Genomic DNA, 22768 nt, shown 5'->3' with positions numbered 1-22768 from the left:
AAGAGAGGGAGCGCCATTCTGGCCTACCACGGTTACCACCATATTCTCCTCCTGTCTCGCACTTTTATTTGGTGATTCTGTCATAGAAACCATATTCTCAGATCTGGGGAGACTCCTCCTCTCGCCTGACACTCACATTTCATGAGGGATATATTTGACATCCCTGGACAACGGGGCCTTGAAAGCAAGGACCCCAGACTGGGTTGTGTGGAGACAGATCTGAGCGGGAGGAGTCTGGCTCTCTTCCAGAGCGGTAGGGGATGGTGGAAGTCTAGGAGGTGGGGTGAGGAGAGAAGATTAGGCCCACAGATGAGATTTGTCCACTTTGCCACTTTGCCAACGACACAGAGAGTGAGTGATACAGAGTGGGTGCTTCTGGCTGGCTGGCTACGTGCACGAGAGGGGCAGGGGCCCTTGCATAGTTGTATGAGTCCTGTAACTGCCTCTTCCCCCCGACCTGAGCACTCAAACTATCTACCCTTTGTCTCTTGTGACATGAAAATAACAGTATAGGTGAGTGAGGAAACCGAGCCTTACTAGGTTCATGAATTCGACATGATTCTGGAGGGTTACCGTTTTCAGAGACAAATGGGAACAATACCACGACCTCAAGGGATTGGCATCCCCTTAGTAGTTCTTCGTGCTAAACGCTGAGATGAAGCAGGTGCATTATTTAGCTGTATGCCACCTGGTATTATTAACAGGGCCAAACACCTGAAATCCCTCATCAAGTGTAATTAGCAATTTGGTAATCAGCTCAAGGTCGGTGGGCTTACCAAGAAAAGAAACAAGAGAGTAGGGTTATGGGCAGAATACCAAGGCCTCATGCCGGCACCTGAAATGGAAGGGTAACTGGGTAACTGTTAGTTTCAGGGTCTATGGATGGCACTCTGTCTTAGTCTGTTCAGGCTACTATAACAAAGTGCCACAGACCGGCTGGCTTATGAACAGGAGCAATGTATTCCTCAGCTCTGGAGGCCGGAAGTCCAAGATCAGGGTGAGAAGCCCCCTTCCGTGTTGCAGACTGCCATCTTGCTATATAAGGATACTAACCCTATTCCTGAGGGCTCCACCTTCATGACCGCCTTACCTCCCAAAGTCCCCACCTCCAAATACCATCACATGGGGGGTTAGGATTTCAACATTTGAATTTGGGTGGGGGACACAAACATAATGTCTGCTGCAAACTTTTTGCCCCTTTAGCCCTAGAGCAGATAAGGAGATAAACATCACATGGGGGATATTGGGAACATAACTGGGGTTTATGTTTGGCTCCTTCTATCAGGGGAGCAAGGATATGAAAGACCCAGTGTCTCATATGACCTCAGGGAGATTATGGGAAGAGGAACACATAGTATTTGTTTGCTTTAATTTATTTTGTAAAAGAAGATATTGCCTGGGGACTAAGAGAATGTGTGCCTGAGTGAATCCACGTTCCCTTACCTCATCCCCTGACTCCGTGTTAACTATAGCCATTGTTTGATTAATCTGACCATCTTCCGGATTTTCTTTTTTCTGATCCTGTTCCACCAGGAGATTGATGGCAATGCCCTCTTGTTGCTGAAGAGTGATATGGTCATGAAGTACTTGGGTCTGAAACTGGGACCCGCGCTGAAACTCTGCCACCATATTGACAAACTGAAGCAAGCCAAATTCTGAAGTTTTTTAAAAAGATAGAAGCGAAGTCCAGACAGCAGGTCTCAAGATCATCTTCGGCCTTACCAGCGTCCAGCCACCACCACAAAATGGATTCTCTCCTGAAAAATAACAGCTGCAAAGACTGGGTCTTTTTATAAAACTTGTGCATTTCTGCCTTTTAAAAAATTCAACATGGCCCTTTTGAAAGGCTCCTCTGTGTTAATGATTTGCCAAAAATAATGGAAGAGCCTATTATTTTAGCATTCCTGATAGGTTGGTTGCTCTGAGACTGGATCCTGTTTTTATGATGAGCGAGCAGGGAACCCAATGCTACTGCCCAAGGAAAACCCTGGATGGTTCCAAGGCTGTGAGAAGAAAGACCTTGGTCTCTACTGGGACTCCACCGTAGCACCACCTGTCTTTAACTCTGCCCCGGGGACCTGTCATCGTGAGCCTTGCTTAATTCAGCTCTGGAAGCTGTCTTCTGAGGAAACATGCCTCCTCACTTTGCACTATCTGGAAAACTTGAATTCTTTTGCTCTCTGAAAGAGAAGAAAAAAATCTTTCCTCTTCCTAGTTATTTGAAGTACTGTGTTGCCCCACTAGAGGGCAGACTGCTAATGAAGTTTCAGGACCCTCCCAGCAGTAGCCTGCTGATTTAGTACTCAGTGCATGGGTTAGGGTCTCCGTGAACAAGATCTAGCCTACACAGACATGGGGAACTTCTTTGACAGCACCACAGATTGCAGCTTGGGGAAGAAACTATCTTCTAGAACGTTCTCGTTCATATCCAGTCAGTATTGACTGACTGAGATGCACAAGCAGCAAAGACAAAAATTTTGGAAGTATGTTCTTCCCAGATGGGGCTTCGGAGTTCCTTCCCTTTCAGAGTCCTTACTGGGGTGTTGATGTGTTGGCACGCTGAAGAGTCTTAGTGACATTTAGCCATGGGTGTTTCTTTAAAAAAGAAGAAAAATGTCTCAGATAAGCTTTGAAATGGGAGAGTGTGGGTTTCTCTTTACATTGCTGGATTATGTAGTTGTACCGCTGGCTAATTTTTCTAGTTCTCAACAGATACACAGACATGCTGTTATTGGGTTTAATTCCATTTACAAATGGTTTTCCTTCCTCACCGTGGAGTAATAGGAAAAAATTGATTTTTCACCCCTTTACAGCTGTGTCCAAGGAAGGACAACGAGTCCCCAGTTTACGAGGCAGAGGGCAACCTCATTTCCATTCTTCTTTTTATCCTTCTCCATTCTCTCTTTCCCTCTTTCTTTTATTCGTCCTCCCTCGCTAAAGAGGAAACGTATTTTCAAAATGAATTCACTTTTGCCACGGGCATATCCTCTTCCTTAAAAACATCCGCAGTGTTAGAGGTGAGGAGATGAATAGTAGACTCTGCAGTCTCTGGGAGGGTGAGGAGCAAAGAAAACTCAGGGCCTCCCTTGGCCCAAATGCAAATTAGAAAAAGCACACCTTTCTCTGGGATGCAGCGGAGCAGGGGATTTCAGGTGATGAACGGAGCAAGGGGGTATATGGGGGGGATTTCCTCCCCCTCCCCCTCCACGAGGTGCCGTTGTGCAGGCCAGGAGCTGCACAACCTTGAGGCTAGCCAGGCTAGATTTGCATATTGATCTTCTATAAATCAGTCAGAACTTAGAGGAAGACCATAAGAAAGATTCCATGCCATGCTGTTAGACCCACTTTGATGAGCAATATTTGAGAAAGCCCATCCTAGCAAAATCCTTTTTTAGACACACAAACGGTGGCTGGACTTACAGCATGACAGAGACGGGAAGGAGGACAATGTCCTAAACCTGCTCACCGAACTGAGCTTGAGTCATCAGGTTGCGGAAGGGTTTAGTGTCGGTTGCTTTCGGCACCTGACAATACTACCCTGAATCAGGCTCGGGACAGTCTTCCAAGATTCCAAAGTGATCAAATGACTCTGGCCCTCAAGGTTTGTTCATTGTAAGTGCTCGGGCCTGGTCTGGAGTTAGATAAGTTCCCTCAAAAGGCCCTGGCTAGTTGATGTATTTGGAACTGCCAGTTTGAAAGTGGTGAGATCCAGAAAACCCCATGACAACCCAGCCGCTGTTTTTGCTCAGTCCTCTGAAAGTTGTCGTGCCTCTTCCATCAACGTGTATACCTTGTTGAGAAACTTTGAAACCTTCCCACCCACCCTCGCCAGTGCCTCCCTCACTACCAAAGCATGACTGTTGGTACCCCCAAATTAAAATCATCCCCAAACAATGTCAGAGAGATACTTGGAGTAAGTTTTTGGGGGAGAGAGATTTTCTCATCTCAAGTCTGGGAGAAAACTGGATCCATGTTCACGTGTAACTGCTCTCACGGAGGTGCGATCTCATTTTGCATTAAACTTTAAGCAGGACAGATTGCTGAAGCCATGATATTTAAGGTTTGACTTTTTAAAAATCTCATTACTCTTAAAATGAATGCTGCCATATCAGAAAATAACCCAGGGAGGAAATTCCTCCTTGCCTGTTTTTGCACTGAAATGCAATTAGCCAACCAAATTATTGTAGCAATACTGCAATTATAATTAATTTTCACCCCTTTCAAAAATCTTGTCAAACCAGGCAGCTAAATAGCACAGCAAATGTAAAGCATGCCAGGCCATTTCCTCTAAATGGACCTTCAAGAGTCAGGCCACGTGTGTCACTCGTTCACACGCGAGCGTATTTCAGGAGCCCCACACTGGTACAGATCTGGTACTTGTCATTCCGTTGCGGTAGCTTTGCTTCAGGTGCTGGTGAATAATGCTATAGTTCTGCATCGTTCCAAATTAGAGTGGATGAGTGTGTGTGTGCATGTCCAGACATTTCCAATCCCCGTGTCTCTTAAACAGTTAAAAAAAAAAAATCTAGAGACAATTCTATTGCCTAAATCCTTTTAAGTATTTCGTAAGTACAGGAATTCCTTTGTGAAGACATCAGGTAAAAGATGTAGGGTGTGTGTGTGTTTCCTAATACAGTGGTTGGAAGGGCCTAAGGAAGAGACTGAGAGCCCGTCAGCTCTTGCGTTTGCTCCTTTTAAAATGCCTCCCCAGTTGAGAACTTGGAAGCAGAACCCGCTCTCCGCTGTTAGGACGAGGTATCCCCTCGACTGCCAGCAGGGGGCGCCCTGGAGGCAGCTGGGGACAGTGCGGGTTCCCGGCCGGCCTCCCTCAGGCGGGGAGTAGCCCCCACCATCCAGCCAGGGCTCCCTGGGACTGAGGCGGGACACCTAGCCGGGGAGCCCCCGGGGCAGGGAACAGACGTCTTGAGCGCCTTGTTTAGTGCCCACCAGAGCGTTCACCAGGCTCCCACCATTTCTCTTCAGCAGGGCTGCCAAGGTTTTTTTCTTTCATCAGGAAGAACGAGCGAAGAGCTCCTCAGGAGAACCAAATACGCTATTTGAATTTATTGGGAAGGAGTCCTGAGCTAAGGTTGTTTTGCTTGAGAAGGATACCGGTGAGAGACAGAAGACACAACTATGAATTTCTTAGGAAAACAGTAAAAGAGCACCTCCTCTCACAGTCCCAACCCTTGAAGCTGCAATAACCTATTTTTGTATTTATGTGCTGTATGGAATCTTTCTTACTTTTTAAAATTAAAATCATTTTTAAATTATTTTTTGAGATTGCTCGAGGAGAATTTTGTCATATCTCTGAAGATAGTTGGAAATGCCCAGAGGTGACCAAGGACTTGGGTTTAGTCATTGTCAGAAGGTCTTGAAAGATGGAAATATTCTGCTTTATTTCTCCCTAGCCAGGTTTTCGTACATGTGAGCAGGTGACGAATGCTCTGACAGGGCACTTCTTCAGTTCTTCCCTAGCGGGGTTTCAGGATGAAGAGATTGGACTCACCTTTTTTTTAAAACCTCAGATAACAAGACATGGGATTGTGAGGGAGTAGATGACCTTTTTAGGTCTTTTTAAAGCTGCAATGTTTTGTTAAGGAGAGGGGTGAAAGAAAGCCTGTTGGTGGATGTGGTTTATTTTTTGTCATAAACACACTCCAAGAACTGAGTGGTTGCCCAGCTCTGCTGTGGTCTTGCCATGTCCTCTATCCCCGGTGGCATGAGAAGGCCACTCGAGAACCCCAGAGGTGAATCCAGCAGATGGTCAGACGTCTGGAGATGCTGTCATTCCTGTTTCCGTCTTGTGATGTGACCCCAGGGCCCAGGCCCCGCTGCACTCACACACAGCCCCTCAGCTTCCAGCACCACTGCAGGCTGTGCTGTCGAGGGAAGAGCACTGGGCGCCTCAGCTTCCAAGGAGTCCTTCCCTCCAGTGGTTACCCTAATCGAAGATGATTCCTTCATGGACAATTGGAAGCTGGATTTTTGAAAATCTAACATTTACTTGAAAGAGAATCTCTCTTATTTATTGCCACCAGTTAAATATTATGGAAACATGTCTGCTAACAATTTGCTTTGTGTAATTTGTTCTAATGCTAATAAGCAACAGCTGGGATACTTCCTGTGGTAAATTCCTTTGTGGTTACAGTGGTATTATCACACATGGACTTCACCAAAACGCGGTACTTAAGAAGAACATTCACTCTGGCTCTCTCAGACTTCAGGAAATTCCCCTTAGAAGAAGTTCTGGGCAAAAGCACATTTTTAGAGGAAGATTTGCTCTTCTTCACTCCCTGCTTTCTCAAGCAGGGCCCCAGACCTGTGCTTTTCAAATCCTACATACAAAGCCTGAGGGCGGTTCTCCTCACTCAGCACTGAGTTTGAGTTCCTCCAGAGGAAAAGATAGAAAGCAGAACTCAAGAATGACACCTTCCTCCAGGTGAGGAAGCCGTACCCAGAGTCGATATTAAGAGGATGTGGGCAGGAGAGGGGTGGAGACACATCTAAAGGCGAAGAGCTGGCTCAGCAGTTGATCAAATAATGACGTCAGGCATTGTGGGGACAGCAGCAGCTTTCTGTCCACAGGGTCTCAGTATACCACTCAGACTGGCTCTGGGCTGCCGGCCCACCGTGCTCTGCTCTGTCGCTCCGCTGACCTGAGCCTTAGAGTTGGTTCCACGCACTGATGCTTGATTCAAAAGGCCAATAGCAACGTCTTTACTAGATCCTACTCTGGAACACACCCTGCACCTTGCTTTTCCGAAGCGCTCACTGTGAAAGAGCAGACCCGAATGGAGTGCCCTTCCACCGTCACCCGTATGACTGATGCCGCCTCCATCATACATGTAGCATCCTCAAATCTCAGGAGGGCTCTGCCTCCCCACCCAGTGCTGGATCGCCTTCCCCACAGCCCTGAGAAGCGGCTGTGCCCAACTACTTCTCATTAGGGGGTGTTCACTCCCATAGGAAGTGGCTTCTCTGTTGGACAGCTCTGGTTGTGAAAAAGTTATTTCTCAGGGAGACACAGATGTCTGTGAATCACACACAGACATTTGAGATGAAGCCAACTCTGCAATCTTTCTCTTTTTAAAACAGAGCTCGTCCATGCAGTAACCACACCTATAATACAAATCGACACCGGCAAGTAGATCCCAGCTCTGCTACATGAGGATAGAGCGGACACTTTATATAAATGTAGAACTTAGTCAGGTCATGGCCATCCGATTCATCAGCCCTGTCCTGAAACTAGCAAAATTCCTGTGGCCTCACACACACAAAAGGATATCCTGGGAGAATCTAGAGTGCAGCTGTAAAGCTGGCTGTGGTCACATAAGCATGTGAGTTACGTAGGCTCGTGTGAATCAATCTATAAGGCCGTGTGCTTCGTTAACTGTGAAAAAAATGCTATGAGATGCTGAGGGCCTCTTAATTGTACTCATTAGTGATATGATGAACTAAGAAAGCTTTGGTTTAGATAAAAATGTTATAATTGATGACAGAAAAGTAAACATGGTCTGTCGTGAAGGTATGAAAGAGTGACACAGTTATGGCCCCAGGCCCAAGTCACATTTCGTGCTTGCGTGTGCATGCACGAGTGAGCGTGTATTTGTGAGTTCATGCAACTGGAAGTGGAAATTGGGGGATGTTTGAGAATGGATCGCAAAAGGAGATTTTGCTTTCTAGAGCATTTTGTCTTAATCAGAAGAACTATCTAGCAATGATTTAGAAATCAGACCCCAAACTAAACTAAACATGTAGTTTATGTAGCTTACTTAGGTAAAATTCTGGATTACGGAGCAGATTCTCTGAAAATATTTAAATCTTGGTGCTTGGAAAAAGTAGATACTAGCTAGCACCTTACATAGCACTTGCCATATAAAAGGCACCTTGTTAATGAACTGAATGAATGCATGCATGCGTGACTAGTTTGCATATTTTTGTCGAGAAGCCACTAATTTCTCTTTGAAGCCTGTTATCTTTATTGAAAGGAGAATGGCCAAAGCAGAGCATGCGGCCTTTTATTTCCTGGCTTTCCCAACCTCCCCAGTCACCAACTTGCATTTCACTTGCCTCCCTTTGTCTTAAGATCTCACATTCCAATTGGCCTTGTGGTCTATTGCAAGCATTAGAGAGTAGTATTTACAGCTTTACTTTTAAAACATCTTTTCCTGCTCCTTCACAATCCACCACGCCTCTTACAAATAGGGTTTCCATCTATGCGTAAACTTGCACAGGGAGGTAAACATCTCTCTGGGAAGGCCAGGGAGTTCTTTCCATGACCCCTGCACTCCCAGGACCTCACTCACCTTAGAGAGGGCAGGTCTGCCAAACTGGGCCTCCCGCACAAGCCACTCTGTCATACATGCAGATGGCAGCAAGCCTGAAGGAGATGAATAGAAGAGACCCTTCCCTTGTCCTCTGCCTGCTTTACCCATCTCTGTCCTTGAGAGCAGATTCAGAAATATCTGGGGCTTCTCTCTTTTCCCAAGTGGTTACATAGAACAGAATCATAGGACTGATTTTTTTTCATAACCACACCAAAACTTAGAGCGTTCCACCTTCAAGGAAACTGCCTTTAAAAGCCTGGGCACGTGTTCCAAGGATGTTGTCACTGCCCAGGTATTTTTTAGTTCATCTCTTCTGGGGTCATCTTTAGAGGCCAGAACACTTTCCTTTCAAAGTGTGGTTGGAATTGTACCGTCGTCCCTTGGGAGCGGATTTCTTTTTTTTTTTTTTTTGGAACCAGCCAAAGCCACTGGGGTGGTGTCTGGCGAACAACATAGTTAATCCATTTGAGATTTTAAATGGCGTCTCTCCATACTCATTAGTTTGTCTTTTCCTTGAGTGTTTCCTCAGTTGGTCCAAAACTTCGAACAAAAACAGCCACAATTCATGTCTTACCTTAAATATATCAGGCAGGCATTGGTATAAGGAGCTGCAATGCATACGACTTTAAAGGGGAGCATCACCTGGCTGTATCACACCGTGTTCGTTTTAAAGTAATCTTCTCGCTGTATCTTTGGGCATGGTAAACTCAGGGTATCGTGAGCGTATGCAAATATACAGACCCTGCTTTTATAGCTAGAGCCACCAAATCCCAGAGGAATTGGAAGAAACGTTAGGAACACCTGGACAGCTCCTCTCCGGTGTAGAACCTTCTCCATGTCATGCCCCATGGGTCCCACATAACTCTGAGGGCAGACGATGGGGCAGCGCAAAACAAACAAGCTCTCTAAGCTACCCATCCCATACCCCCGTCTCAGCCGCAAAAGGAAGGGGCATCCAGGTGACCTTTAAAGGCAGTGACAGTAGTTACTCTCAGCAAAGACCAGTGCGGCCGCTGGCTCCTCACTCTTGTGTTTTATGACTTGTAGTTTCTGCTTCTCCCCTGTCTGACCTCCACTAGATATTTTCTTATCCTCTTCTCTCATGGCCACATAACTCTTCCTCAAAGCCACATAAGCATGATTTTGCCATCCTTTCTCATTCATTTCTACCCTTTCTCTCATTCATCTTCCCTTCCCTTCCCTCCTTCTTGTCTGTCTCTGTGATTCCTTGCTTCCCCCTTTCTGTTTTTCTCCATTCCACTAGCTCAAATGCTTTTGGGAAGGAGACGGGGGTGGAGAGAGAAATAAAGAATTAACAGGTAGTCTCTTCCCTTCCTGGCTCAGCAGTCCTGACCCTTGCCTGCCTTCCACTGTCCTCTCACTACCGGCCTACAGCATTCCTTGGCTCTGTCATGTTCTCGGCCTGATCTCCACTTGCTCTTTCCATTTCTCAAGGTCTAGCCCTCTCGGTCTATCCTTGAGTTTGGGAATAAGAATCCTGTTCCTTTAACTTTTATTTTTATTTGAGTCCTATCCTTTTTAAATGCTTCATTCTGTGACTCACCCTGACATCTCCCTAATACAATTCATCAACCTTCCTCAAGCACGGGCCCAAACGCCCATCCCTCTGGGGATTCCTCCTCATTCAGTCCTGAAGGTCAAGAGCCAAGTGACCTAGAGACAATCTGACATACATCTTGAGAAGCAGGAGTTGTTTCTCCCAGCCATGATGCCTCCTGCAATCTGCATGGAGTCACTCTGACATCCATTAGCAATTCCGATCATTCCACAGCTCTCTATGGAACATGTAGCTTTGTCCAGACCCACTTAACACTGACTGTACCCCCTGTGACCAAAGCCAGGCTAGTTCCTCAGTGTAAATGAGGAGGGCCAGCCCGGATCAAAGATGAGGCACAATGACCTATCTCTGAAGCATTTTGGGGGTAAGGTTTTGTTTTTGGACATTTACAAGTCTGCTGAGAAGTGTACAATAGTAAGTCTGAGTAGGGAAAGATGATGATATATTTCTCAAAGGCAAATGTGGTTTAGAAGAGAGAGAAAGGCAGCAAAATTCTGGAAAGGGGATGCTCTATTCCTGGCCTTTATCCAGCACAATCACATGCCCTCAGGTCTTTCTAGAAATCAAACTTGTTTCCACCACGGGATCTGAAAGTGTTTCTGCCTAAGTGTGAGAATTTGGAGGATTTTAATTTCTTTCATTATCCATCATATTCGAACCACAATATTTAATTTGCTGTCATCTTCCAGCTATATCTTTGATCACTTGAGGATTAAAAAAAATGAGCTCATCTCATCCTCCAGAAATGTTGAAAGATCAGTTGCTTTATATAGCAAATATTTCCATTTTATAGACATTGGTTGATTACAGTGTTTCTCTCTTGCATATACCTAGACATAATTTTATTAATATGAAGATTTTCTCCTTTACGTACATTTGCAGATAAACTTGCTTTTTATTCTATACACACACAATGAAACTAAATAAAAATGGGTGAAACAAAGTCATTTCACGATAACTGTCTTCTGTTGCCATTTTTTCTTTACACTAACAGCGAAAACTTTTTGTTAACTTTTTGTTAATTAAGTGCCATTGTAAAAGCGTCACTGGGCCAAAAGGTTTGCGTTTTCCTAGCTAGGCCAGGCTGTAATTATCTGACAAGGCTCTTGCTAAATAACAAGGGCATCTGAGCAAGTGGAAATCCATGTTCTCCAAGCTTTCAAGATTGAATGATGATGACTGAAATGTTATGCCTTTTGTTTTGTAAGTAGAGGGGTTTATTGTCAGATTCTTTCAACTCAGGCTCAGTTAATCTCATGTTTCCACCTCTTTATTCTACTTCTCTACCCTGCTGTGCCCACTCAGGAGTCTTTCTGATCTCTCTCCACCTGGGAGAGTGGCAGCTGAACCCTTTACCTGGTAAAGCTTCTGTTCTTAACAATGCACTGCATGGAAGAGCTAGAAACCAAGGGTACAAGCAGGTCATCTCCCCATCTCGGTAAAAGAAAAATAGGGTTGATTGCATTGTCTTTTCTCTACCTAGATGGTCTTCCTCCCTTCTAATTAAAGATTTCAAAAGGGTGTGTGTATGCATATTCATGTGTGTATTTATGATTGGGTTTGGCAATTTGAGATAAAGGTCATCCAGTGAAAGTTTATGCATCATTTGCTCATGCTGAGGCACGTGTGTGTGCAAGGAAGGCCTGGTATATGTATTGCAGATACTCTAAATACTTGAAAATTCATTGTGCTTTCACTTTTTGTGGACATAATGGAATTCTGGAACATTACTTCAATTTCATGCTTTATTTAGAAGTGCTTGGAGAGTGTCGAGCTTTGAGCTTAGGAAATGGTGTAGTTTTAGGGCCTAGCTTTCTTTCTTTTTTTTTTTTTTAATTTCAATGGATCTAATTTTGCAGACCAGAAATCAATGAATAAAACTCATTGTAATGGGAAACAGCATTTACACTGGAGAGAAAGAGCAGTAAACTCTGTCACCTGGGAAAGAGCCTATCCTTAATTTTTGCTCTTTGTAAGCATGATGTAATCAGTGTTTCCTAATATCGGGACAATCCTCTCCCTTCAAAGTGTACCTATGTAATTGTGTCACATAATGGTAAATTGTAATAGGCAATTTGGTTCTGTAATTCAGTTTGCAAAGCATGCAAACATAAGATAACTAGGTTAAATGCAAATAAGCATTACACTAAGGTACAAAAAACAGGGGGGAGAAAAGATGCTGTGTCCATAACTTAGAAAGAACATGAATTTTATTCCTCATGTGCCTCAAAATGTAGTTTATTAAAGTTATTTATCCTCTAGGTTAATTGCATCACATGCTGTTCATACAGATAATTATCTGTGTATAAACATATATGTATTCTTACTGCATATATTTACAGATCTCTCATTTGCAATAAGCAGGCTCCAAGCAAGCATGCTCTTTGGGAGTGGGTCGATGTGCTCATTTTTTACAATATACAGTGTTTTAACAAATAGACAATTATATATAAGCACCGTATTGAAATGTGCTTTTAATTTTTCAAAGCCTTTTTGTTATTTGTGTGAGCTTTATCCTTTGGGTCAATTCTTTCATTATTTAGAGATCTATTTTTAATATATTCCTTTAAATAGTGACCGGTAGGTACACTATAGTCAGATATGTAGTTTCATTAAATAAACACTACTGGCCTTAATGATTTTAATATTTTGGGGTGCTTTTGCTTTCATTTTTGATGCAGTATTTTTTTTCTAGTACAGTGTATCGTGGGCCTGAGCGTGATTCAATAAAATTTCTAAATCTTAAGATTCCAAGACAATGCAGTATTTTCTGTTCATGCTGTAAAAAGTATTTCTGTATTTTAATAAAGAATGGAATTTACGTGAGACTGTGTATCTTTTCTTTGATCAGCTTCCCTACGTTCATTATTATTTCATTAGACCTAATTCCCACAGGAGGATAGCAAGGAAAAGCCTTTCAGATGGAGGTCTTTTGACAGCCAAGGCCGAAAAGTCCTGATTCACAGCTGCCTGCAGCACCTCCGTTGGCGGCACCGGCACCGAGCTGGCTGGGAGTGACTTGTCACAGGAGCCCAGGGTTCTTTATTGACTACACCTCCTGTCTCCCTGACCTTCCGATTCTGGTAAGTACAAGGCAGCAGCGAATGCAGGGAAGGAACGTGAGATTTGATCAGAGCGCCAAGTACCGGGTGTCTGCCCAGGGTCATCTTGGACCAGTCTCTCCTCTAGCATTTCCTTCCTGGTTAGTAATCAGGGACAAGAGGAGGGCTGCCTCCAGTGGTACTCGGGAGGACTGAAATAAGTAACAGTGCTTGTAAAAGCCTCCCGAACAGTGTCAGTTGAACCTGGAAACCTATTCCAGCTGTTTACTCCAGTGGGCTGGTTGTGACTCTCGCTGTTAGGGGCTCATGATTGTTCCTGCGTTTTGATCCTGCTCTCACCCTGACCTGCCAATTCTCTCTCAGAGGCCACCATCCTGTCCCTGGTGCTATGGAAGGATCCTTCACAAAGGCAGGATGGTTCTCAATGAAACAAATTCAGGGGCAGGGAGGGGTCCTCCCATGCCAGAGCTTTCTGTGGCTGGGTAAGGCCAGAGGAAGACCTGGGGACAGCTCTTGAGAAGGATTGGGGGCACAGACCCCCAAAGCCTTCTCTCACTATTTGCCCTTGGTTTGCTTACAACTTAATAAATTCTGAAAATATTAACCTTGCTACTTGCCCTGTCTCAAACAAAACCATTCCCAAATTTACCTCCACCCCCACCCCCGGCACAGATCCAAACTAGGTAGCCTTTCTCACATGTCTGTGAAGTCCCTGAGCCACCCCCCAAAACCCACCTACAGGTGCCCTCACACACTCTGGTCCTAAGGGCCCTTCTCTGAGCCTGCTTTCCTCTAACAGTTGGACACAAGCTCTGAAAACCCAGCTTCCGTTACTAGCTTTTTCTTGTTGTTGTACCAAATATAGTATCCTAATTATAAAAGGTCCAACCGGGGAAGAAATCCCAAAGTGAATGTGCTAGGTTTTTCTGTCAGATGTGAACATAGGTTTGGCAACCTCAGCACTTACAGACCTGGAAACGAAGGAGGGAACACCATGATGAAGAGAGGCATCTCTCCCTGGGTTACAGCAGTTGTGTGACATAAGCAGCCAACACTGAAGGACGAAACAGTACAGCTGGCGCGCACGGTCAGCCTGGAAGCTGCTGTACAGGCATGTGCTCAACTCAACGTGTGTATGTGCACGCACGGCCCCTGCCTTATTCCGTTTCTTAAGAGACAGAAGATAGATTGGACCAGAAGGCACACCTGGGGGTTAGCCCTGACTTTCTCACTGACCAACTGAGGCCACTGGGCATGCTTTCCCTTCCAGACACCAGGGAGTTGGACTAGCTGAGGCCCACGTGCCCCCACACCTACCCCGGCTCTCTCCAAGAGCCCGTGGATCTGTGCCTTAGCAGGAGAATAAGCCATTTATAACTAGACTCTCTTTTTCGTGGTCTTGAGAATCCTGAGCTTAGATGGCGGAGACTGAGATGACCACCTACCTCATGGGCCTGTCCAAAGAATCCATGAGGGAGAGTAGTCTTTACGATCAAAATGGAGTTGATTTTCTCAGGCAAGTTACCAGAAGAGAGAATTTCCACTGTAGGAATCTAAAGAGCCATTATACACATTGAGCACGGACAGATCTTGCCTTCTGATCTCTAAGAACTTCCATTCATTTTAGTGCTCAATGAACTTGCACGTTTTCCCATTACCCCTTTCATAAAAAAAGCATTTTTAAAGCAGAATTGCTTTTCTCCTTGAACTCTTCACCAAGGTTGATTCGATATCCATCTAGGAGTGGCTCCTAACTTACTGTTAACCTGTTAGTGGTAGCAATAAAAAATATCGAAAGGCAAAGGTTATTTAAATGAGAAATATTTCTCTAAAATCCCCTGGGATCGGGAGGTGGAGCAGGGGCTCCCAACAGTAGCTCCGATGCTGGTTTCAGACTAACAGGTTTGGCAATGATGTTTTTGTTAGCAGCAGTTAATCAGTGAATCCCATTACTTAATAAGGTTATCACTCTTAGCAAAAGCTGCAAATTACAGTTTCTTTCTCTCCAGGCTGAAGGTAACATCCTTGAAATTTTGCATCGACAAGTAGTATCTTGTTAGCAGAAACCAGGTAAACAGAAGCACGCTGAAAATGCCATTTTGTGCAGTTCAGGCTGATGTTTTTATCCAAATATTTCAGTCATGTTAGCCCGCCGCTCCCCTTCTCCTTCATCATTTGGTGCCTGTATGGACTGTGAATGGGAGAGGTAGGAAACGGCTTCTTTGTTCATCACCAGCTGCAGGAAACCCACTGGCACGTCCACCGAGAATAAATTCACGGGCTTGTAAAGGCTTCGCTAAGTCACCGCCCTCCCCAGGTCTGCCTGCTTCTCAGTCTTGAAGGAGGCTTTCCAGTGAGCTAGTGATCCAGGAGAGCTGCTTTCTCTCAACCAAACCGCTTCCATTAGCCCCCATGACTCTCGCTTGGCATCTCGGCCCAGGGCACGGAGAGTAGCCCATGAACTGCGTCTCCCCACCGACCCCTTGGCTCCCGCTGGGTGTAAATCCCCCACAGCCTCCTCGGCCAAATGTCCTCGGTACAAGTTCACACCTGTTCACCCATCCCTCTTCCCGTGGGGCCTGGGAACCGCCCAGAAGCCCCGAGCGGTGCTGAACACGCCGGCGGCGGCCTCGGCCTCCTACCAAGATGGCGCCACGGCCCCCGCGGACGGGGAGGTGGTGTCGCGGTTGAGTGTGTCTTGCCGCCGACAGGAAGCGCTGCGGGAGCCCCTCAGGAAGGGGGCAAGGGAAGCTCTCCCCCCCACGCACAACACGGGGCAAGAGGTGCTGGGGGAAAGGCGTCGGGGAAGGAAGGAGAACAAGCCGCGGACGCTAACATGCAGCACCACCTCCAGGGCGCCAGCGCTGTGCGCGAGCACCGCCCCTCCACTCACGGACGCCCACCCAGCAGCCCCGCTGTTCCCGCTCCACGGCTGTTTGTTTTGTTTGCTGATTTTCTCCTTTTGCCTCAAAAAGCTCAGAGGAGACGGATTTGAAGAGCTTCCCGGGAAAAAGAGAGAGAATGTGAGAGAGAGCGTGTGTGTGGAGAGAGAGAGAGAGAGAGTGTGTGTGTGTGTGCGCGTGTGCGTGTGCGTGTGCGTGTGCGTGTGTGTGTGTGTGTGTGTGTGTGTGTGTGTGTGTGTGTGTGTGTGTGTGTGTTGCGCATGCGCAGAGCGTCCCTCCCTCTTTCCGGCCGGTGATGGCGGTTTCACTTCCGCCCTTTCTCTCCCCGCCCACCCGCCTTTGCCCACCCGCTCCCACGAGTCCTCAAGGCCCCAGCGTGTCTTAGAGCCGCATAGTGTTTCCCCCCGGACGGAGGGACTTTGTGTTTTCTGGCTGAATTTTTCCTTAGACAGTTCCAGTCACTTTCCCCCTTCGGTTGCACCTCTGCATCCTTCCCACACTTGGCTATTGGAGTATTTTTTACTTGGGGTTGTATCTCCCCCTCTTGCCTCCTCCGCCCCCACCCCAGTGAGAACACCTCTGTGCGTGCCTCTCAGCCTTACATTCTCCACCAGCAAATACTCTTCCAAGGGCCTTAGTGACTTGTGAAAATTCCTTCCAAACTTGTCTCCTGGAAACAGAATGGCAGATGAAAGATTTCTTCATTAAAATTAGACACGTTAGGAAGCATTCTGTAAAACTCCAAGAATCCCCAATGGGCGTCTGTCTGGTGAGGGGGCCAGAAGGAGGCCTGGGCTTTGGGAAAGGCTAAGACCAAGCACACTGGGGTTCTGTCCCCTTCTTTCTGACACAGAATCCCTCCCCCCTGGGGCAGGGAGGTTTTGAACCTGATGGGCTGGCTGTTGCCTTCCTTTCTCATTGCTTGCACTGACTGCTGCTTGAAACAGCTAGTGTGGGGGGTGCCTGGAGGTCCTCATGACCCACTGTTCTTGGAGAACATAATATGATTTATGACTTGCAGAGCTAGTTGAGGCTTTGGATGTAATTCCAAGCAGCAATTTCTCATTTGGGCTCCTAATGTTTGATTATGCAGCTGGGCGGTGTCTCCTCTAACAGGCAGGTTTCTTGACATGAGCCAGTTCCCAGCTGGGGGTTTTCACTGGACCAGCAGTGTGCAATGGGAGCTTGGAGGAAACTTCTGGGCAGGGCCTTAGGAAACTCAGGGCCTGGGAAAGTAGTTGTCTAACTCTGGCTGAAAGCAGGCAAGAAAAAGGCAACAAACTGGCTCTTCTTTTGAGCCAGGTTCGGCCCTGGGTGCTCCGCACACAACAAACATCTCGCTGATTCCTCGAACGCCTTTGCTCTATGGCCACATGACAGAAAGGCTCAAGGCACCTTCCTGGCGCAAACCAGACCACCTGCTGGGCTGGCAGGAGCCCCTGCCTCCCTGTAAAACCTTTGGTGCCTCCACAAGGACCCAAGGCTGGGTGGTCTGGTCTTGTGATTGGGCCTGTGTCTTAGGCAATACCCACCTCTCACAGTCCAGGCCTCAGACCAGGTGGACCCTTTTTACTTCTTTCAGGGACTTAGGATACAAGCCTCTAAAAAGCTGCCGAGATGCCAAGCATGAAAATGGACGGAGATTTTATTTTTTGCCACCTGGCCCACCTGAAGGAAGCCAAGGATAAAACACCTTCTCAGCAGGAGTGAGCACGCGCGCGCACACACACACACACACACACACGCAGCGCAGCAATAGATTTGCCCCATCCTTTACCGTAGACCATTGTGGTATCTAACTTTCGAACGAACTATTAGGATGAACAGCCTTGCCTGAATATTGAATCCTGAGACACAGAGCCATGGCAATCAAGTCTTCCTTATCTAGCCTGCTGTCCCTCTTCCTCAGTCCACCGGCTCAAGACTCATTTCACATGAGCGCATACTGTTTCCGCCAGCAGACATGAGTCAGGTCCTGCAAACCTCGGCGTGTAAGGATTTTCCCCCTGAAGCCAGGACCGTATTTCCTCATTTAATGCTGAGACCTCAGTCTGACTATTGACCTGGAGACAGTAGGGGTTGGGGTGGGATCAGGGAGCAGATCTTGAAGAGTACACGTACCATCTGGTGAGGCTTTGGAGGATGTCTTTACATTGTCTCCAGACGCCTGGGAAGCTGTTTTTCTACATCACGTAAGAGAAGCCTGCTGCAGCCGGCCTGGAGAGTTAAGGAGAATTGGTCATGAAGCCTCTTAGATGCCTGCAATCAGTGTCTGTATCCCAAGTCTCAGGGTTCCACTCTTTTCTTTTCTTTTTTTTTGAAAATTCCAACGAAATATTTTTCCCAAGAGTAAATGAATTAAAGCTTAATTACATAATAAATTTTGAAAATTTAAGCTTTACACATAATGTTAAAAGCCCTCCACCAATCTCCTCCTTTGGCATTCTTATTTTTATTAACATATAATGTATTATTTGTTTCAGGGGTACAGGTCTGTGATTCACCAGTCTTACACAACACACAGAGCTTACCACAACACATACCCTCCCCAATGTTCATCCACCCAGCCACCCTATTCCCCCCACCACCCTCCTCTCCAGCAACCCTCAGTCTGTTTCCTGAGATTAAGAGTCTCTTATGGTTTGTCTCCCTCTCTGGTTTCATCTCGTTTCATTTTTTTCCTCTCTTCCACTCTGATCCTCTGCCTTGTTTCTTAAATTCCACATACCCAGTGAAATCATATGATAATTGTCTTTCTCTGACTGACTTATTTCACTTTTCATAATACCCTCTAGTTTAATCGATGTCATTGCAAATGGCAAGATTTCATTTTTGATGGCTGAGTAATATTCCATTGTATATATCACATCTTCTTTAGCCTTTCATCTGTCGATGGACATCTGGGCTCTTTCCATAGTTTGGCTCTTTTTCACTTTTAGGGCTGTGAACTTGACGTGAGAGACCCAAGGCTACACATTCAGTATACTTCGTAGCTCTGCTACTATTATTATCAGACCTGGGGGCTGATTTTCACCACGGTTTGTCCCATAGATACAGGACATAAAGGTTACGGGCTGCCCCAGAGGAGCTCTGGCTTTCCCAATAGGCTTTTGATGGGCAGTAAGCTGTCCTCAACACTATTTCATGAAGCGTCACAATGCCATCAATAATAGCCAACACCTACCACAATCCTTCCAGTTACCTCATTCTACCAATCAAAAGCCACGGCAAGTGCATATCCCAGCGGTTCCTAAATTGTGCTGCATATAAGAATCACTTGCTAATCTTCTAAAAATACTGACACCTGGTTTCCACCTATAGACAGTTTCATTTCATAGGTATGGGGTGGGACCTAAGCAGGGGGTTATTTTAAAACTTCCCACATAATTTTAACGTGGAGCAGTTTGGAAACCACAGGCATATCCCTCATCTTGGCACGTTGCCACACCAGCGCCCCACCTTCCACCTCCACTTCATGGATCTTAACCGCCGGCGAAAGCCTCAGCACACCGGGGCACACCAGGGGTTTTTCCAGCCCGCTTACCACCAGCAATGCAAGCCCTTTGCCTTCAGACAGGGGGGCAATTCAACTCCAAAATCCCACCCTGAGGGGCTGCTTCTTAGAGCCCCTCTTGGAACTGTCTCTGCCCACATTCCTAGAAAACAGAGGCTGAGCAAAAGCTCATAGGCTAAGATTTGATTGCAGAATGGAATTCCAGGGAAGCAGAAAGAAGATAAGCAAGAGTTAGGGCAAGAGACCAAAGACAAGGAGGTACGTTGCCCAGCTGGCCACGGCTCTGTGCGTCCTGCAGAGTGTCTCAGAGAGACCATACGATACCACCCATCCTCAAATGGTCCTTCCCAGGGGCAAAGGGAGAAGGATTTGGTGTCGGACTCCCATCTTCCACTGGTCCCGGTGTGCCAGCTGCCATTTCTGGATTGTGTCTGTTTGGGCATCAAGTGGCTCCCCTGGTATCTTGCATCTCAGTAGTGATAGAAAACCCTGCAGCAGAAGCTGAGAGGCAAGAAATACGCAGCATGGCGTGGGAGAGGCACTGCTTCAGTAGTCTATGGCCAGGGGACCAACGCCCCCCGAAACTTAATGACTTAAACCAACAGCCACTTCTTTTCACAAGCAGTTTGGGCTGGCTTTGGGGGAGGCATTCTGTTGGTCTTGCCAGGGGTGATTCCCATAGCTGCAGTCATCTGCTGGCTTACCTGGGGCTCACTTGGGACTGACTGGTCCAAGGTGGCCACGGTCACGTGTTGGGCAATTGCTGCCTGCGGATGGCAGGGCGTCTCTCTTCATGGGACTGTTCACCCTGGAGGAGGCCAGCCTGGGCTTCCTGACATGGCAGCATCATATTGCAAAAAGGGGGACAAGAGGCTGAGGCTCGGAAGTCACACAGAGTTACTCCTACACATTCTCTTGGTCAAAGAAGTCACGAGGTTCAGATTCAAGGAAGTGGAACCAGGCCTCTGGATGGGAGGGGTGAGAGAGGCGCACTGCAAAGGGCGTACACGTGGCAATGCAAGGGACCATTGAAGCTGCCTTTACAAACATTGTAAGGCGAGCGTTGTCACTTTATGCCTGCGAGTAGACTCCTGATCCATGGCCGTGGTGGAGGCAGCCACAGCCTCCTGGCCCCAAGACAGATGGGACAGCACAAGTTGTAGCTAGACTCACGCCAACCCAAATCCAAGTAGCACGTGTGGATCTGGGGGGCTAGTACCTACATCCAGTTCAGACCGTGCAACTATTTTAGAGGCAATATGGCCGTATCTAATGAAGTTGGAAATATGCCTGTAGTACAGCATCTAAATTCCGCTTCTAGAAGTTCTCACAGACGTTCACAGGGGGAGAACAAATCATTCATGGTGACACTGGAATAGCAAAAATAATAACAACCCCAAGTCTATCAACAAGGGAACGGATGAATGAATTCTGATATAGTCATTTAATGGAATACTATACAGTAACTAAAATGATATAGATGTATCGGTGTGAATAAATGCCAGAAATAGACTGGTGAGTGCTATAAAGAAAGTCGGAGGAGATATACATACTGATATAAACGAACACAAAAATGATACCGTATTTAATTCAAGCATGCACACATACATTAAAAGAGTATAAAACACATATGGGAAAGAGACTCTCAACTTCAGGAAATTGGTTATGTCCGGGGAGAGGAAAGGGATGGGTGGGGATGTCCAAAATTTATTGAAGTAAATATAGAAATGCTAACTTTTGTTATGTGGGCGTTTGGTTCATAGATTTTTGTACCATCCTTTTCTATACTTATCATATATTTGAAACATGTCATAATAAATAAAATCAAATATTCTTAGAAGACACCAGGAGACCTCAATTCGGATCCAGATTCAGCTTCTAAGCCTGCTCTTGGATGGAAATAAGTCCGGGAGAGATACACACAAAAATGTAAAGGGTGCTGATTTGTGGGTGATGGGATTTTAGATTATCGTTATTTGCTCAATTTTTATTGCCGTTTTTTAGCATTGTTTGCATGTTTTATTATCAGGAAAAAAATTAAGGTATTTTCAAGAAAACTTGTTCTTTGGCTTTAGATAAATCACTCAACTTTAAAACCACACTGAGCGTCACAAGAAAAAAATGAACGGAAATCACCATTTTGTAGTTTGAACTTCTGCCTTGGCCCTCGTGGTCTTGCCTGGGTCTTCTGCACATAGTGGGCTCGATTGGACATTCAGCCCGGCTGCACACCAGCGTGCCTGGACCCGTGGCAGGTCGGGAAGTGGGGACATTCTGTGGCAGACAAGGCTCCCCCTCACTGGAAAGTGGATCCCCCAGCCCATTCCTTTATTAAATAATTCCTGGCAACCGTGGCCAACCTGAGGGAGGGCCCCCTGCAAGGTATCACCCTCTTCTAAACACAACAAGCAATGACCAAAAGGACACCTGAGTGTACACGGACTGCAAGAGGGGTTTGTACCAAGAACACGAGAATACAGAGGCAGCTCGCTACCCTTGCTCCTGACCTCATTCAGCAGATTTCATGAGTGAGTCAGGGGTGCAACTCCAAGTAGTCTAAGCCAAAAGGGGGGGGTCACATTCAGCTTATCTAACTGGACGGGATGGGGGTGGAGCTAGGGACTCAAAATCCAGCAGCAGGACCATTTCTTTATTTTCCATCTCAGCTTCTCTCTTTGTGTTGATTTCATTCTTCCTTCAAGAAACTCTGTCCAGGGGCGCCTGGGTGGCTCAGTCAGTTAAGAGTCTGCCTTTGGCTCAGGTCATGATCTCAGGGTCCTGGAATCGAGCCCTGCATCAGGCTCCACACGCAGCGGGGAGTCTGCTTCTCCTTCTCCCTCAGCCTCTCCCCCCTCAAATACATAAATTTTAAAAAATTAAAAAGAAGAAAGAAAGAAAGAAAGAAAGAAAGAAAGAAAGAAAGAAAGAAAGGAAGGAAGGAAGAAAGGAAGAAAGAAAGAAAGAAAAAAGAAAAGAAACTCCTTCCAGAGGGGAGGACAGAAGAAAGGGAAACGGCCAGAGGCAGTTCCAGACTCACCCCTGCCAGCTCAGGATTGGAGAGGAAGGAAGGGGAGATCCACTAACACCAGCAGCACATTTCATCTCATGAAGGACTCTGATGAGACCCGCTTGAGTCTCCTGTCCACTATGTACGCTGATCGTTAGGACCAGAGAGCAGGCCAAGCTGGGGCCACACACCCACCCTTGCTGCGGGGCATGAGGCAGCTTACAGGGACTGGTGGCCTCATCAGAACCGATGACATAGGCATGGAGGAGCAATTCTCTAAAGGAAGAAAGTGTCCTGTCATCTGAGGAAGGGAGGAAGGAAGACTGAGGAAGCAAAACTAAGTGTCCGCCCCTGCACGTGGGATACAGGGCTC

The 22768-nt window shown here is 46.4% G+C and overlaps 1 protein-coding gene across 9 annotated transcripts in view; it reads left to right on the top strand.

Moving 5' to 3' along the window:
* The window catches only part of SCML4 (Scm polycomb group protein like 4), a 117096-nt gene extending 104361 nt beyond the window's left edge, over nucleotides 1-12735 (top strand). For all 9 annotated transcript variants that reach the window (XM_040627594.1, XM_040627591.1, XM_008704977.2 and 6 more), the window contains one exon: nucleotides 1534-12735. In XM_040627594.1, coding sequence (XP_040483528.1) covers nucleotides 1534-1659 — 126 coding nt within the window. In that variant the 3' untranslated portion in view covers nucleotides 1660-12735. The remainder of the gene's footprint in view (nucleotides 1-1533) is intronic.
* The last annotated feature ends 10033 nt before the right edge of the window (nucleotides 12736-22768 follow it).

The sequence above is a fragment of the Ursus maritimus genome, unplaced genomic scaffold, assembly GCF_017311325.1.
Source record: "Ursus maritimus isolate PB19 unplaced genomic scaffold, ASM1731132v1 scaffold_13, whole genome shotgun sequence".
Classification (NCBI taxonomy): Eukaryota; Metazoa; Chordata; class Mammalia; order Carnivora; family Ursidae; genus Ursus; species Ursus maritimus.
Note: the sequence above shows the minus strand (reverse complement) of the source record. Positions and strands in the feature narration are given on the sequence as shown.